The sequence below is a fragment of the Symphodus melops genome (assembly GCF_947650265.1).
Source record: "Symphodus melops genome assembly, chromosome: 22".
NCBI classification, from domain to species: Eukaryota; Metazoa; Chordata; class Actinopteri; order Labriformes; family Labridae; genus Symphodus; species Symphodus melops.
Window position 1 is genome coordinate 2,710,728 of NC_136712.1, and position 19,040 is coordinate 2,729,767.

Consider the following 19,040-nt stretch of genomic DNA (forward strand, 5'->3'; position numbering starts at 1 on the left):
AAGACACGTAAATACTGGACATGTCCTGACAAAAACAAGACCAGATTTTAATTTACTGACTCCGAGTGTTTGTATCTATACTTCTGTGTGAGCAGCCCACACACACGTAAATAATCAACCAGGATTATAGCACCACTTTAGTTCCATGTTAATCCAAAACACACGTGACTATATGTGTTCACTAAGTGTGTGTGTTTACATAACGGCGTGAGAATTTATGAGCTTTTCGAAGGGGTCAACAGACAAGGACTCCTGTGTGTGTGTGTGTGTGTGTGTGTGTGTGTGTGTGTGTGTGTGTTAGATAGCTGAAGGAGCTCTGACAATGAAAACTGAAAGAGCGTGTGGCGAGACATGACAAGACACCTGCCTGGGCAGACAACAAAATCCCCCCCCCCCCCCCCCCCCCCCTTGCACCCTGCACACACACACGTAAACAAACACTGTGACTTTCTTCCCCCCCCCTGCTTAAGTGTTTTTTGTGTGTATGAGCTTGCGCGGAGCCTGACAAGAGTGTTTTCTTTCCCGGGCCCCTCGGAGCCTGGTATGAAAAAAATGTTCCTCACGATGGAGGGAAATTCCTCCATTGTCAGCGAGCGGCTACGGCGGGATTTCACAACCTGTAGCGTCGTCTCGGGGGTTCTCCACGAGCATGCCATCGCTCTCATCTTCTATCAATCAGCCGTCATAGCTACACCAAAGCAAATACACACAAGCATGACACCTTACCCGATCTCTGAAATTCAAACCTCACATTACGTCTGTTTTCAAAAAGATGATGTGCCAATTCGTCATTACAAGAGACACCAGCAGGCCTATTGTGTGTCATGCCAGCATACCTCTGCGCTACGAGAAGTCTAAACGCAATTCATCAACTATGAGTATCGCAAAGTCCTTTTTGTTCCTGGATGGTCATAAGAGGTTGGTATACATTTTGTATTTAACCGTAAGAAGGTTGAAGAAGTTGAAGCTATGCTAACATTAAGCTATTGTTGTGACGGCTGTGCTTTTAGCTACATACTAAAAACAACATGCTAACATAATCTTAGGAAGTTTTATACATCTTGCTGCTCACCATCTAAGTTAAATATGCTCGTATGCTAACTGATCTGCACGAGACACAAAATACTGAGGCTAATTGGGGTGTCGTAATTTATTGAATTAAGCGTAACTATTATCCAAAAATCTGAATGGCGGTAAACAACGACTGCCAGCTCGACGTGCTTAAAAAGATCCGCTGCAATTTACATTCTTGTAATCATGTGCGAGTCCAGCATAGCTGCAGGGCTGAGCTCACTGGGTCAAATCTGACAGATAATCAGAGGGAGAATGTAGCTGCTCTGTGTTTATGGATGACTATCGCGTGTTTACTTAAGACTCGTCTCATCACCGGAGGGCAGCACGCCGCTCAACCCCAGGCACACACGCAAATACAAAGAGCCACACATGTACACTTCCAATGATTACCCTGAAGCAACTCGAGCTCGGAGTCACACAAGAAAACTTGCAAAACAAGCCAAAGCCGGACAAGGAGGGGGTTGTGTGTTGAGATTTGAGTCAAGACGAAGGAATGCCACCATCTGATGATTAACTATGGTGTAAACCTTGGATGGAGCGTGGGCCGTTTGCTGTCTCACACACACACACACACACACACGCACAGTCATAGAGCCAGGTGCCCATCAGGAATCAGTGTTATCCAACCTGCACGTCCCGGCTTGTGATTCCCGTCCTTAGCATTCCTTCAGAGACTGAGATCACCGTGCCAGTGTGGTCTGTATGAGGTTAATGTTTGGATTCACACCAGCTACATTTTTGTCAACGCCGGCGTGATTAATTATGATTTATGAACTAAGTGTGTTCTATATGTCACGTTGTGGGTTTTGCTGTCAGTTTGACAAAAAAATACTGAACAAAAAAAAACAAACACTGATCAGATATTCGCAAGAAAAATTCCTTTACTGCTGCACAGTGAAAAGCCAAATGAAGCAACCGAGGTTAAATAATGTTGTCACGTTGAAAAACGTTCTGAAGAGTCTTTTGTTCAGATTTGGGCCCTGACATTAAGGTTCAGTCGGTATAGTAATGCCCACTTTGAGAAAAGATGAACTTTCCATTCATACAATTTGCTTATATAATATTGACAATATTTGCTCCTTTTTAGAGACACAGTTTGAAATAAGCTGCTTGTTCAAAAAGTACGAAAAAGACTATGAATGTCACTCAACCGAAGGAAATGGAAAGTGACCTGTAACTCCTTTTCCCACACGTCAGTCCCAACTCTCTCTCTGTCCCCAATTTTCCAACTCCCCAAATCTCAAAACTAAGACCATTATTATCCATCATCCTTGCTTTAACAGTTTTCTGGAGGCTTCTGGATTGTTAAAATCACATTTCACTTTCTTCCTATGTTTAAAATGATCAAGACAATGGCAGCCACATTTTGGTTGGCTTTACTCGGTGTGTGTCTTACCTTTACAGGAGTCTGGGGCAGTGTGTGGACGCTGAGGGTCTCTGTAGAAACCGGCTTTGCATTTCTCACACTGACTTCCTTCGGTGTTGTGCAGACAGTCGCACACGCCTCCGCTGCGCTGGCCAGACTCACGCCATGCCGTCCAATCAAAATGGCAGCTCTGAGCGTGTCCGTTACATTTGCATTCTGGTGAAGAAGGAGGACAGCTCAGGAACGAGGAAAGCTCGACAGGTTTCAGTTACTGTTACTTCCAACTATGATTAAGAGGTGCTGGAAAATGGTCGGTTACGTTATTAATATCTGATGACTGTTTGGAATATTTTTACGAAAAATTCCTGGGAAATTTCTGCATGCTGGAGCCAATCGCATACAGCTGAAGACATGTTTGTTCCTCCGGTCCCTTCTCCTCAGACAGTCTGACTCCACCGCTGATGTTTGGTACTAATGTCATCATCATTTTCTGTATTGGAAAAAGAGCCGCAGCTGTGTTTGTTCAACTCACTCCGACATTCGTGCGGCGCTCCCGTCAGTCCGTCAGCGGGCTGCCAGGGTCGGTCGTTGTAGAGAGGGGCGCAGTACTCGCAGTGATCACCTGCAGTGTTGTGTCTACACACACACTTCCCATGGACCTGAGACAGATGAGGAGAGGAGGAGAGCTCATTAGCACCAAGAGGGGAAAAAAAAAAAAAAGAAGAAGAGGTACGGATGGAGCGATGGGAGGAATAAGGAGGTCAACGAGATGGAGAGAAAAGTTACCCATGTGAGGGAAAGAGTTTCGACATCTTCTCTTTCTGCAGCTCTCTACTTTCCCCCTTTTCAACTTGATTTCTTAATTTCCTGTGATTTCGTCCCCTCCATCTCTCCCTCAGTCTTCCTCTTGCCTGAAATTAGTGAATGGAGATTGATTGTTTGGCTTCATCACTGGAAACAAGAGCGGGCCTCTGGTCTGAAAAGCCTGTGTGTCTGTGTTTGTTAGTGTGTACTGTATGTGTGTATGAGAGAGTGCAAGTATGCAGCACTGAGAGCACAATAACAATCTCCTTGTCATTCCTGTGAGCTGGAATGCCATGCATGCTGGATAATGATTGAAGGGGGGTGCAAGGCATCTGAGGAAGCTCTTTATTTGTTTGCGTTACACCGTGCCACTGTAATGTAGGACACACACACACACACACACACACACACACACACACACACAAACACATAATTATACAACGATTACAGAGGTAGGCACACAATGATCGACGCAAATACACATTCAAGTCCTGCTAATGCACCAACACACACAGATCCTTGCGTCTGTTTCCCACGGTAAGAGAAGAATTCAGATGGCTACAAAAAAAGTCAAGTTACAACACTGTGAAAATACGACACAACAAGTCCAAGGATGAGAAATTAATCTAGCTCAAGTATCATACTGCAGGATTACGCTCGCTGTCGGGGTGTTAAAAAACAAAGCTGTGCAATAAATGAATCTCCAGTTTTATTTATTTAAACATTGAATGCTTGAGGAGGATTTGGGACATAATTATGTCATAATGTTTAATCATTACTTAAATATTTAATTCAACTATTATTTAGCATGTTATATAGTTCATCTTTATGCTGATGTCCCGCTTTCATAAGTCACTAAGAGGCATCATGTCTCAGGTTTGTAAATCCGATGCAGAGCTGGCTAAACACTGAAGCTTCCGCATTCAAAGTGTCTGCAACATGACGACCCGAGTGAGTGCCAGCTCTGGGGGGGGGGGGGGGGGGGGGGGGGTCACACACACACACACACACACACACACACAAACTGTAACATGTAGACTTAAACACATCCACATGCTACAGTGAAGAACAAACATGTTCTCTGCCTGAGCTGACCTCAGATCAGCTCTGTAACGTGGAGGTGAACACATGGGCACACATGACTGATTGACACCATTTCAGTCACGCTCATGGGGGGGGGGGGGCCGAAGTCCTAGTGACACATGAAGTGTGAAGGAGGATGACGAATGAACTGAAATTAAATTAAAGGAACAAAGATGAAGAAAAATACAGGAAGGAAGAAGAAGGAGGAGGGAGGAGGAGGAGGAGGACCTGGATGGAGTCCAGGCAGCTGCTATTTCACCCTAATTCATGTTTATCATACCGTGATAGGGGACAATTAACACATGTACACAGTGCGAGCTGCACACACGCTAAGATCGGCCATCCAGAGGACAGAGCTGAGGCTGAGAATCGACGGAAATATCTCTGGCAGCTGCTGATCTTTAAATATTTCCCAAAAAATAACAAAGCATATTTAAACAGCTCCGCATTTAAAAAATATCTTAAACCAACTTTTATGTATCAAATGAGAGGATTGTTTCTTTAAGCCGAGACTGAGAAGATTAAAAGAAGCAAACCTGCTGCAAAGATGGACGTAAAGAAACAAGAAGAAAAAGAGTGAGAGAGAAAAACAGGGAGAGAAAACAAACTAAAACCTCGCCTGGACTGATCGCTGTTAAAGCTCCTGTGGCCGTCTCTGGATGTCATTACATTTGCACTTGTGTCAATACGTGTGTGTTTGTTGTCTTTGTGGCTGACTAGCAGACAGTGAAATCACCCTGAACCACCAAAAAGTAAAATCCCATGTGTGGGGGGGGGGGGGGGGGGGGGGCAGAGTCAGGAGCACAAATAAACAACAACAAACACACCATCTGGTTCTTACGTCTTCACAGTCTGGAGTGTAATGACTCGACTTATCAGTGCACACACACACACGCACGACACAACACAGATCACTTTCACTGCTGATTACTGCTCGCACGCACACACACACACACACACACACACACACACACACACGCACACACTTTGAGCAGACAAAACATTGCATGCTTAAGCGCTTACACCTAACGCAGAGCAGACCAAACAAGCAACACAAAGCCTCCTGTGTGGAGAGACAGGTAGATCACTCTGCATGTTTTCAGGGAGTGTTGATGTAACTGTATCTCATCACAGATCTTTACTGTTCTTGAATATGTACATGTCATGTCTTTTTGGTTCAACTCTCCTCGACATCATTGCTGTTTTCTCTCTGAGAAATTTAAGTAAAATATACTTGATTGTATCTGCCCGGTGTTTCCAATGAAATCACATTTCTCAAATCGAATGCAGACAATTTATTCTTGCAGTGGCCTTTTTTTTTTTTCCAGTGCAATGACAGAACTTTTTTTTTTTGTTCCAGTGGCACTCGCCCTTCCCTTCTCTGAGTATCCAGTTATCTTTGCCTCCATCTCCCATCTTGTTCTGCTCTGCTTGTTTGGGTTTTGCCAGGTCGAAACAGAGACACAAAACAAAACCGCTGATAGGCAGAAGAGAAAAAAAACACTTATATAACATTTGTGTGTGTTTACAAAACGCTCCTGCATGGCAAACCGATGTTCCTATGACCTGAGGTAATGTTATGGGGAAACTTAAGGAGGATTTAGGTTCACGTCTGGGGTAAAGACGGACTTAAATCAAAGAACTCGACGTCATTTTGCCTGCATGTCGGCATCGAAATGATCTGTTTTTATACTGAGCCTGGCGTGCAGAGGAGGGTTTTACATCCCCGTGGTCTAAAGACTGTTTCAGAGGATTTTCTACCCTCAGAGGAAGGAAATCCTCAGTACAGCTACTTGGAATTTCTTGGCATGAAAAAAGTCAGATTCAAAGATTTAAGGACTGTTTTCAATAAATCGGTTATCAGCAGCTTTGGTGCAAACACACGTTATCAGCAAAGAAAACACATTCATTGTGCATATAATATTAAACAGCAGTTCGTTTGGATTGAATATTTACGATCTTGTATAATCAGTCTTGAAATGCTGATTATCAATCCGGGCATGATGAGTGTAAATAATGTTGCCGTGCAGCTGTTTATCGGTGTAAATCTGTTCGCTAATAGACGGTCTCCTTGTTGACTCTCACTTTCCCTGTCGAGCTTCACTGATTACAGCAGAGCAGACGCTCGGCTTCAAAGTCACCCAGCTTTTCTGTGCATGGAGATGGCTGCGATAGGAGCGCCGCTCTGAAACACTTTACTGTTGATCTCCAGGAAAAACACAGAATCAGACACACACACACACACACACACACACACACACACACACACATCAACACCATCATTAACCCTCACTCAGAAGGATCAGTATCTACATCTCTTGGGTTTGTTATGAACCGGAAAGAACGGCAGCTGTTTATCTGAGCAGACAGAGCCAGGAGAACAGTGGAAGTAAAGAAAAATGTGAACCCCTCCTTCGGTCTGTTATCAAGACGACTGCCAACTCAAAGAGAACGGGCTATTTAGTTTTTAAGTACTCTAATCTTAAACAATCTTAATTTCAAAGAACAAGTGAAAAGCCTACCCATGGGGTGTGATTACTTCACGAAACAAGTGAAACACAAAGAATTGAAGGAAATGTCCACATGTGAAGACAGGAGTGGAGCGTTTGTATCACCGAGACTCGAAACGTGATTTCTTTAGGTTGGAAATGTAATTACTGGCAACGAGTACTGATGCAAAAACAGATCTTTACTGCAGATCCTCGAGATGCAGCTGAAAGTGTTTAAGTAAACTACAATACAGTTGGATGTTATATGAGAGTTAAAATGCTTGTATGAATGCTTGATGTAAAAAAATGTGTCAATCACATTGAATGTTTGGCTAATTTTGAACTTTATGTTCCAGGCGTTGGTCCCACTTCTGATGAGACAGACTTCTCTGAATGGAATTTTTGTTTTAATTAAAGTTAGGCTTTTTTTTTTTTTTTTTTTTTTAAAAGAAGCTTTATACCAGTTGCTTCTTGATGTTGGCGCAGACTACAATTCTAAGCTAACGCTATCGTTTTTCAATGCTGTAGGCTCGGAGCATGCATAAACAAAACGTCTGCTGGATCTTTAAAAGAAAAAAAAAAAAAGCTGGAAAAGAAAACTCTGAAAGATGAGAAGGTGTCATGTCTAGATTATCTTTCAATCCATTCACAGATAGGAAAGACAAGAATTAAAGGTACGAGCTGAAGTGACAGACTAGTATTAAAAACTGCATAATTTAATTAAAGGGGCCCAGTAAGGTTTTTGACCACTAGGGGCACTATTGGAATAATTCTTTGATAAGGAGGTTCCTCTTACTGTGCATTTAATAATTTCATACTTTCCTACAACCCGACTCTGGTGGTGATGTGGTAACGTCATTTCTTCAAAAGATTTCATTTTAACACATAATGAAAGGTTGATTCTATGCTGCTCTCTTACCACGTGGTTGGTCCGGTCTCGGATGGGCTGGTATCCCCGTGCAGGAACACACTGCTCGGCGTGTCCGTTGCAGAAGCAGCTTCCTTTCACTATCAGGTCGTAGATGGCAAAGTGTCTGGTGGGGAGATCTTCCTGTGCAGAGGCGAGGTCTTTGGCCTGGCACGGACACGTCTGTCGCTTCAGAAGTCGGATTCTGATATTGGTCACCCTCAGCTGCTGCTGGCCCTCCAACCCAAAAGGATCCAATGACTCCCACTTTGGTAGAGTACGGTAGATCACCTGTTGGGCCAGAGAGAGATTCGCTATCTTAAAGCATTTGTTGGTTTTGCACAGATCCATTTCCCAACCAAATGAGACACATTTCTCTATGATGCACAAACCTAAATTGAATTTCACCGTCTCAATTTGCCAACAACATTTTGTTTTTTCCAACCTACTTGATGCTGAAACTCACTTCTCAGCAGGTTGAGTTATTTTGGTTTTATGATTTTGTACTAAATCAAAATTGCAAACAAAGAAGACGGGTTCCCTCTTTCTGCCCTACTATATGATTTACAGGGATCAGACAGGTTCATTAAGCTGCACAATCAGCTTCACTGATGCTATCTGTGTCACTTCATCTGTCATGGTATTTGGTGATTTGGCTTAATTTGTGCAATAAATCACGACTTTACAACCCATAGTCATTGACTCTGTCCATGTGAACATGAAGGTGCTGGGTGTCCTTAAACGAGTGCCTCGAACCTTTTCGCCCCCTTCTCTCTCTTCTCTCTCTCTTTACCCTGTCTGGTCCCTGGACATCCTTCAAATCGAAGACCCCTTTATGGGCTGCCATCGCCATGGCTACTGCTGCCACTAGCAACGAGCACCGCTGCTGTTTTTTGGGCACGAAGAGAGTTGGTGTCTGCCCTACTCTTGATGTGAAAGAAGTGTGTGTGTGTGTGTGTGTGTGTGTGTGTTTGCAGTGTGTCTCTCTGCAAAGGGTGTCTTGTTGTCTCTGGCTGTCATTGATATCGTTGGATGAGTGGTGTGTTTATGTGTGTTTTCTTTGGCCAAGGCTTTGAGACGCAAGCAAAGACCCCGTGCAGCGCCCTCATTGGCTGGATGACTGGCCCTGAGTGCGATGGGAGGAGCACTATTAATTTCCCTGTTGTTGGATGAGGTCACAGGGTCACGGCATTGTGGTCCACAATTAAGAGAACACGACAAATAGAGGACCAGGGGCGCCGGTCCACGGGAGAGCACAGAGAGCAGGGCCAGACAAAGACGGGGATGGAGATGCAGCTTCACATAACTCTGGGACGGACAAAAGGCCTGCGACAGCTCAGTGATACCACAGCAACACCAGAGGATACACACATCCACACTGGCATGCACACAAACAGCAGATTCCACAGAGTCTATCTTCAAGCTTTTACAACTAAATAACGCCTCACAGTGTACTTCCGAAGGTACAGACGAAAATTAGAGTTCCCCTATATGCTGATGATACTCGTGTATGTTGGTTAGCATGTTAAGCAGAGTCATGGCTTCCTAGAATCTTTTCTAAGCTTTGACAACATGCCTCAAAAGCTGTTTTCACAGCACTCTTAATAGTTTGAAGCGGGTGCTGGGAGCGTCGTGGTTAGTGCGCTCGCTCTATGTACGGGAGCTGAAGTCCTCCCGGCAGGCGGCCCGGGTTCAATCGGACCTGTGGCTCCTTTTTCCTTTCCTGCACGTCTCTCCCCGCTGGCTCGTACCGACACTCACCAATCATCAACGTGGTCAGAACAGCAGGAGACAAAACTTTCTTCCACAGGCTTAAATGGAATTCATACAAAAAAAATAATTCAGTTTGAAGACGACTCCAGGAGGATTATACAGGAAGGAAACAGCTCGTTTTATTTATTGCTCATCGTTCATTCTGAGTCTGCACACAAATTAGCAACCAGAAAAGCCAAGTAGGAAAATAGGGTCTGGATAAAACATATCAGATGACTTGTAGGTTCTCAGTCATCGTAAATTTAAAGCTTGATCCAAAGGCAACAGGAGAGCAATGATGGTTTGAGTTTTATGGTTTCTTCCTCGACAAAAGATTTAAATTTCAACCCAGTTCATAAAAATGGTTGCAACCGTTATTCCATCATCGTATTTATAAACGAGGTGCAAACACTGGCTCCTTGGTGGGCAGAAAAGACGGCTACAGTAGACAGCAAACATCGACGTGACACCAAAAAAAAAAAGTCAAGATCGAATGCAATAATCGACTTTGCATGTGCTTCACCTGCAGGGAAATGCCTTCCTTGGGTCTGCGGGGTCTCAAGGACACACACAAGGTGTTTTGGTTAGAAATGCTGACTGTAAAGATTTTTACTGACTTAAACCTCCACAGGGAACCTTTAACTGTGATTGAATCCACAGAACCAGAAGAGCAACAAGTGCAGAACGGAAAACATCTGCAATTCCTACATTTCATTTTATCCACTGCGTGTCTCAGGTGGAATCTAAACCATAGACGGATTAAGTTTTATATCCCAGCGTGAAAAATATTGGAGAAATGTTTTGCCAAATGAGCCACATTTTCATTTCTGTCTCTACGTTCTCGAGGCCCTTGATTCACTGTGGTCCATGTGTCCACTTGAGGCTGGAAAATAAAAGTAAGTCTGGCTTAAACAGGCGTAATTCCATCAAAGCACTGTGGGCTGTAATCTGGTAAACAGGCACAATGGGCATTGATGGAAGCAGAGAGACGGAGAGGGAAACAGAGCGGGTGAAGGGGTGAGCTGGGGGGAGGGGAGGGGGACGTCTAGCCAACAGTACCAACATCCATCAGAGCAATGGCACTTCCTTCCCAGCAGACAGACGAAGAGCTGACTGTATGTGTTTATCTGAGTGTGTGTGTGTGTGTGTGTGTGTGTGTGTGTGTGTGTGTGTGTGTGTGTGTGTGTGTGTGTGTGTGTGTGTGTGTGTGTGTGTGTGTGTGCACACTGTAGGCCTCGCACTCTTCCCTAAGGAGGTCAGTCTCTACAACAAACACTCACATTCTTCCAGCCTGGCTGACCTCATAAATAAGACAAGGAGCTCTGCATACTCCACACACACACACACACACACACACACACACGCAACCTATTCCCCACATTACAGGTGAACATGAAAAGGCTTTCAGCGCAGGAGATGACATGCTTTCATGGGAGAAAGCTGAGCCTACCAGCTCCCTGATGTTGCTCCCAGCCATAGAACAACAGAAAGCCGCGCTGCCATCTGATAACCTGAGTCAACACGTGCACGCCGGAGAGCTTGTGTCAGGTTGTCAGTCACACCATTTATTTACTTTGTTTTATGATTGAAACAGAAATTGTGAACTGAACCTCGATGAGGCGACAGGACTTTAATATTAAAGTGACTGCAGATTATTGTCAGCAGGGATTAGTGTGTAAACTGTTTCTTCAATTAATCAATCAATTATTAAGTTAATAGCGATCTTCTTCATCCTTGGTCGTGTATCTCATTTGCCCTCGTGGATATTTGCATTCATTAACACATCCCTCAAAACGCTGCAGCAAAGCAAACATTTAGTGTGCATGGCTGTTTAATGTGTGTGGTGTCTTAAAAGTTCTCCTCTTCTCATACTGGAGTGATAATCTGTGAAATACCAAACTCATTTGTCATATTTTAATGTCCCACTCTCAATCTCATGATGTTGAAGACCAACATGCTATAACCCACAATTGGAAGGTTGTGGGTTCAATCCCCAGCTCCTGAAACCACTTGTCCGATGAGTCCTTGTTACAAGAAGTTGACTTCTTAAGTGGTCTGAGATAAACTGTGAAGAAAAACTTCATTTTCAAAACATGACAGAATTAAGATTCTACGCTCTTAAGACAGGCTTAAACATACCACACACACACACACACACACACACACACACACAGAGTGTCATCACCTTACACAGACCCCAGTGTGTTTAACTGTCAGTGCAGGTGACATGCAATCACAACAACACCACACAGGAACAGAAACGGTGTGAACAGCTGAGCTGCAGCAGCAGCTGGCCTGTCAGAGCCACTTGACCTCTTTTAACCTCCGGGTCAGAAGTTGAAGGGGGGTCAGAGAGCAGAGGTTGTACTTCTAGCACAGGTGGTGAGGACGAACAGAAACCAATATCAAGAGTACAAATAGACAGAGAGGGAGATGTGTTGCCTTTTTCACACCTTTTTTTTTTTCTTTTTTGGTTGAGAAAATAGTTTTACAGATTTTTCTAAAAACGCACAAGCAGATAAAATCATTTTTACAAGTTGCACAGCAGGAGCAGCTGGAGAAAGAGTTATGATCAAGATACGGAATAAGGCCAAAACAGCTGCGGGGAATACTTGGAATACTCTATCAAAGAGGGAACACACATTACACACGAGAGCTCAGCAGGGAGTCCAGAGCAGCAACACGCTCGGCATGCGCCTGCACACACATCTGCAGAGCAGCTCCCGACACACACTGCTTCAATTAAACATCAAGGGACTTCAGGAAGCCCTCTCGTGCTTCAGTGAAAGTACGCCCATTAAACACTCACTCATGCACACACACACACACACACACCTGGATTTGCTCTGCTTTCTTCTCCGCGTGCTAACAACGCTGTGTGACTTTTGCATGTTGCGTGACCTACTGCAGAAACAAGTGAATTTGTTCCAGTAGGGGAGGCACTGATGGACGGGTCACACTTTCATATAATTCGTTTCAGAAACATCATCGGCCTCCAGCGAGATTTACCTGCCGCACAAGGTGTGTGTGTGTGATATGACATCATTAGCAGTTTACTCATAGACGCAGGAGAAAAGGCTGAACAGGAAACTTTCTGGAAGCCCCTCCAGCGTTTCACTGCAGGTGTGTATCCGCCCTCCACCTGTGTTAACCTGCTTTCTGACGTATCCGACTGTGTTTGGACAAATATTAAGAAATCAACCGAGACGTGACGCAAAGCTGTTCATCCAACGAGTTGCAGGCTGATTGATGGGAATTTTTTAATAGAAAACAAATTAATATGTGTTCAAGTTAGAACACAGGACTTAAGATGACTGTGTGTGATCAAACTTCTGATCTTAATCTTTAGTTATTAATTAATGTCTGCTTTATTTGACGACTTCTGTCCAGGTGGCAGCTTAAGAAAGAACTCCTACAACTCAAAGTCAAAAATTAACCCCTGGTGAACCAAAAGTTGAACTCAACTTCAAGTTAACCAAGAAATGAGCGTAAAAAAAAACAACCAAAAAAAATTGTGTCGCTCAGGTATAAACATGAAAATTCTCCATTCAGAGAAAAATGTAATTCAATCAGCAATATATAAAAGTAAAGATTGCTCGAGACTTCAGAGCAGATTTAAACTGTTTCTCACCTCTCCACGGTTGCAGGGAAAAGCCCCGGAGTATTTAGACGTGCAGATGGCGCCATCCAGTCCCTCTCCCGTCTTTCCCTCCTCCAGCCCAAAGGTGGCACTGCAGTTGCTGGCGAAGTACTGCAGCATCTTCCACGTTCTCCCAAAGTCCTGCGACCTCTCCAGCGTCATGGCGGCAGGCCTCGGCGAGCGAAACACCAGGATGAGATGTGTGAAGTAAAACTCCGCCTCCAGGTCCAGCTGCACCGTCTCAGACTCCACCCCCTCCGCTGACTGCCACCAGGTGTTTGGGTGTCGGAAGGAGGAGTCAGACATGGCCCCCGCCAGGTGAGAGAGGTGAGGCAGGCCCGCGTTGCATTTGGCACACATGGCGGCGTCGCAGGCCAGGTTGACGTTTGGGTCGGAGTAGGAGCAGTACAGCTCGGTGCCGTTGTTGCCGCAGACGGTCTGCGTGAGGACTCGGCGACCTAGAGCCAAGTTGCCCATGCGAGGGTTACAGGCGCGGCTCTCACAGCGAGGGGCCACACCTGCACGAAACACCTCTGACAGACCTGCAAACGACAAAAAAAAAAAAAAGGTCACATGATATTATTTTGAACCCTTTTGTCACCTACAGTAATCTAAATGTACAGGGGCCCCTCTGACTCCTAGAGGGTGCATAGCCAACCAATCACAGCCAGCGAAGCACACGCACACACACACACACACACACACACACACACACATACACAGAGACACACTTGATTGCTCTGCTAGCTTTGTACTAATGTTAAATGTCAGAGAACAAACGTGCCATGATGTCATGCTAGCAGAAGTTATGCTATTTACTTGAATCTACACTGTTGTAGTTTAAGGTTTGTAGACTCTCAGGGGCCCCCCTACTGACCTGGGGGCCCCAAGCAAATGCCTGCCCTGCCTTATGACAAACAGCACCTCTGCACAGAAGGAAGAATAATCAATATATTCTTCCAAAAACCAACACAAATTAAACTCTTAGCACAATAAGACGTCTCAAAAGAGTCCCAGAAAACCTGCCTTAAAAGGCCTCAGCGAAACAAACGATGACAATAACAGAGAATACAAACAGTTTGTGATACGGCTGATTATTGTGCAATCTAAGTCTAATAATTGACTATATTAAACCGTGAAGATGTGTTGACATTTCCATGTTGGTTTGGAGATTTCTGGAAAAGTCAGGACTGACCTGAAGTAACAGAAACAGAGCGAGTGTGATTCAGAGTGAGTGTGTACACAAGTCAAGTGATTTACCTCCATCGGAAATGTTATGCAAAGGGGATAAAGGAGGCATTGTGCACCTGCCTGCTGCAGACTGCAGCCAGCGTGGACTCTAACACAGATAATGTTTGGCAGCTCGGGGAGGATGAGCAGCATTCAGACGCCTCCCAGACGCCGTTGTAAGAAAGAAAGAAAAACTCTCCCCGAGGGCCGTAGTGTCATCTTCCAATAAGGATTTATTATCCAGACCTCGAAAACATGTCTTTGTATTTCACATTAAAACACCTCACAGATGCTATCACGTTACACCCTCAGAGCCTGAATTAATGAACCATTGCTCAGAGGAATCTTCTCTCAGGGGTGGAAACATAATCATTTAATTCAACTGTTGTGCTTAATATAATGGGAAGTAAAAAAAATGGGACAAATAATCTTTTAATTTGGGGTTTTAATCGAGCTTTTAATTTGGAAGATACTGATTTCATAGTAAAATCAAGCAACTTCTATGTTTGTGCCAATTAACATTAATGAAGGCTTAAGTCATACCTGCTGCTGTTCTGTGTGTTTATGAGTTTAATATGAAAGCTGGAGTTTAATGGATTTGGATATAATCTTGAATCCCCCTAAAACATTTGAATGAATGAGGGTTCATGTGTCAGAAATCAACAGAGAAGAATAATATCTAAACAGAGCTTAAATGATGAAATATTTAAAGGGAGTTCTGCAGCACTGCACTTCATCCTGAGGGGCAGCATGCACATTGCTGCTGTAGTAACAATGACTGAGAAGTTTGCTGTACAATAAAACACACTAACCTGCATCTGACAGCACGGCCAGACTGATCACCAATAAGATCAACATATCTCCGCGTGGCAGAGAAAGAGATGAAATCCAAAAATACGCGAGAACAACTGTGCCAGAAATGTCGCTTTTTTTGGAGTTATTCAGACATCAAGTTGTGCAGAGACTTTATCAAAAGAAGAAGACAAGTGCGCAGGTTCACATCCAGTGTGGACTTTCTCTTTCACTCAGCTGCGAACCAAAGAGGCGATAAAGGAGAAACGACATGATCCCGCACGGTGCGTGACGTCCCGCAGAGAGCGCAGAGGAGGATGAAGTGTTCGCTTGATCCCGGCTCGTCGTTTGTTGCCGTTTCGGGACCGGCAGGGTGTTTCATGTCCTCGTAGTGAGAGCCCACTGCTGGCCGCTCTGCTCCGCACAGCTCTGAGTGAGGAAGAGGAGGAGGAGGAGGAGGAGGTGTAGTGACAGGAGCAGCAGCTCCGCCTCTCCTCCGCATTTCTCTCCGGCTTAAAGGAACATTTACAGTTTCTCCACAACCTGCTGCTCACACCAGGGGCCCCCATCATGAGGGGCCCGGGATGGTGGCCCTGACGGTCAACTGTTTAAATAGTTCACCTGCCGCAAATACATTTCACAAAGCATAAAGGATAAGGCCATTCTACCCGAAGAACTGCAGGGTTTTTTTCGCCTCCACATTTGCTTAAATTTTTTTTGCTGCTTAATACTGCAATGATCCTCAACATATGGTGTGATTCAAGCAATCTGCAATAACAAGAATAGCTGCAATGTTGTTTAAAAAAAAATAAATCTAAAGTACACAGTACACAGTAGACAACATTATCCCGAGAGGTGCTTCAAATATTTAACATTATATACAGTTAGGAAAACTATCTCCAAACACTATAGCATTAGAATACCACACAATAGATTAAACACCATGTATTTGTATATATTTTCAAATTAATGGATGAAATATTCTTATTTTTCACACTTTGGGAATCACTGGTAATGTAAAAGGTGATGTATGAGTAAAGATATTTTATGTTTTACTACATTATGTGAGTTGAAATGCTGATGTAATAATATTGAGTATATGATCAGTTTATAATATTTAGACTTTCCAATAAAATAGAAAAGCACAAACTATATATTTTCCTCTGAGATGGCATGTAGTACAAGTATAAAGCAGCATGAAATAAAATGTTTAGGGACCTGTTTGTGTCATATATTCTAACACTCATGTTAAGATCAGTGGTCCATGTTATTAAAAAGTTTGGGACCCCCTGCGCTGAACCACGTGGAGTCTGATGAAAAGCTGATGTGCTCATGTCCACATTTCTGACTAATTGGCTTTGGATGGAGAGTGCGCGCGCGCGCACACACACACACACACACACACACACATGCACACACATGCACACACTCACATGCACACACTCACACACGCACACACACACACACACACGCTAACTGACGCACTCGAATTACAACGATTGGTTGCTCGGCTGAACTCGGCCTCAGCTTTTGTTGACAACATTGTTGGTGTTCAAACAAAAACCAGTGAAATATGCAGGCCAATAAACTGGGAGCTTTTTAATCCCAGTTCTGCTTCCCAAAGGCCTTTTTTTTTACTCACAACAAAGGCTGCTTGAAAGTCAATGAAAAGATACTATAATTGTTCATTTAGAGCTCCAAAGTCAAAGATGAGGCCAGAGGCAGATATCTGCGTGTGTGACATCCTTGGGTTTGGGCTGCAGAGCGCCCTCCTGTGCTCACTGATGGTACAACAAAAAAAACATTTCAGGGGGAATAATGAATGTCTGATACCTTTTCTTTCCTCTCCGGCCCGTTTTCTGTGCAGCTCTAGTGAACACAGCATGGCTTTGGCTCCTCCGTCTGCTGTGTAATCGGAGCGTGACCTGCTTTCTGTGCATCTGACCCGAGTCAAACAAGCAGTGAGCCAAATGAAACTATCTCACCTGTCCGCTTTGTTCTGTCTGTGCTGCTCCTGGACTCCTTTGTGCAATCTATCTCGGAGGTCTAAACTCTTTGAACCCCCCCACGTTTTTATGCAACACAGTCAAGATTGTGGTCAGAGACATTTACAGGCAAAAACAAAAAGATCTGAATGTATCTTTGTGCAATAACTGAACAGTTGTCTGGACTTTAGCACACATTTGGGGAGATTTAGTCCCATGCTTTACACTTCCTGCAGTTCATCCATTTAGTGGAAACTTTAGTCTCTCCTCTGCAGACTTCAAAGAGCCGTTTGGCATCAGACTGGAATGATCTGACCGGCCGACTTCCTCCAAATGATGATACCAACTCGCAAAACGCTGCAGCAGAAAGTTGAAGATTTGCAGGAGTTTACCGGGGCGATTCTAGGGTCTGTTGGGGCCCTAAAGGGGAAATCTCATCGGGGGCCCCTACAACTAACATTTATTATTATTTCCCAGACAGCTAAGTCCTCTTTATTTTCCTACCTTTTGGTTTTCACAGGAATGATGCTGCAACACTTAGCAGGGCATTGAGAGTGTGTGCAGTCAGATGGGGCCTGATTAGGGACTTCCTCCAAATGGCAACACCTCAGTGATCTTTACATCTACAGTTGTTTCTGTAAATTTGTGGTCACTATTTTTGTCTCTGTAAAAGTTGTTTTCAAATTCATGGTCAAAAAGTGTCAATCGACCCACCCTCCTCGTATCTCTGACTTTTTGTACATCGGGGAAACCAGAGGGTTAGATCTGGGGAAAGTCCACTGCTATACTCCACTCCTAACACACACACTTTCACATCCAATCACTCTCACACACACACACATTGTTATCATGCCATAAGTGACATGGTGCCTGACTGACGGATTGGTTGATTACACGAAGGGCAGCTCAAAAGGAGGGAAGAAAAATAGGCTAAATGATGTAAGGGCACGGGTATTTCAAACATGCAAGGAAAAGCTTCAGAGCAATTTCAGAGGAATTTTTCTGACAGAGCTAAACTCTTTACTGCAGGAAGTCAGATGTTAGTTTTATTCATAGTAACAGGTTGAGACTTGTTTTCTGCTGAACAGTCGAACGCTTCAACGCAGAAAATGAGAGAAATATTCAGACTGTTTGTGCCTGGAGAGAAAAGCTGCCCAGACAGAGGGTCGACCCGACCCAGATGTGATAGTCATCTCACTCTCTACTCCTAAACAGGTCACATTTTTGAAACAGGCAAAATGTCGTTGGCACGCTGTGATACAGCAAAGTTCAGCTGAGGGCAGAAAGAGAGATGGATAAAGATGCTGGGGACAATTTAGAAGAAACAAATGGTGATTTTATTTGCTTTAAAAAGTCTTTTTGATAAAAAAGGGAATAAAATAAGTTGATGTTAAAGTCATTTCAGAACATCCAACTAAACACTGTTCGTTGTTGCACTAAAATTTAAAGGGCCAGTCCCTTTTGCGAGCTCAGTGTTGGCGCATTTTCCCACATTGATAAAGAGATCTCAATGTATTTAATGTTGAAATAGTATCCAGTGTGTTACACATGTAAATATTCTTTATGGTATACGTGTACAGTTCACCGTCTGTCCAGTCTTATCTGCGCTTGATTTGTTTTTTTACATTCACATCTAAGGCAATGTCATTCACCTAATTGAATAAAAGTCTGGCAATTAACTGACATGTTATGGTATTTGATGTTTTTAAGGTCCAGTTTATAAACATACAACATCGAAAATGTACATTTATGTAACTTTCACATCTCTCGACCAAAACTACATGGTGCACCTTTGAAACACAATAATTAAAACAGTAGAAGAGTGTTTTAAAGCATAAGCAGCTCACCATTTGAAGGAGACTGGCAGACTAAGGTTGTAGTGTGCACCTCCAGCCAGAAGGGCGCGCTGTGTGAAAAC

General features: G+C 43.8%; 1 protein-coding gene across 1 annotated transcript in view; it reads right to left on the reverse strand.

Moving 5' to 3' along the window:
- ntn4 (netrin 4) overlaps positions 1–15,605 on the reverse strand; it is a 21,164-nt gene extending 5,559 nt beyond the window's left edge. The window contains exons 1-5 of the mRNA XM_079335264.1: positions 15,158–15,605; positions 13,107–13,657; positions 7,736–8,014; positions 2,973–3,099; positions 2,471–2,656 (exon numbers count right to left, since the gene is read on the reverse strand). Of these exons, the coding sequence (XP_079191390.1) occupies positions 2,471–2,656; positions 2,973–3,099; positions 7,736–8,014; positions 13,107–13,657; positions 15,158–15,203 (1,189 nt within the window). The 5' untranslated portion in view covers positions 15,204–15,605. The remainder of the gene's footprint in view (positions 1–2,470; positions 2,657–2,972; positions 3,100–7,735; positions 8,015–13,106; positions 13,658–15,157) is intronic.
- Between the last annotated feature and the right edge of the window lie 3,435 nt (positions 15,606–19,040).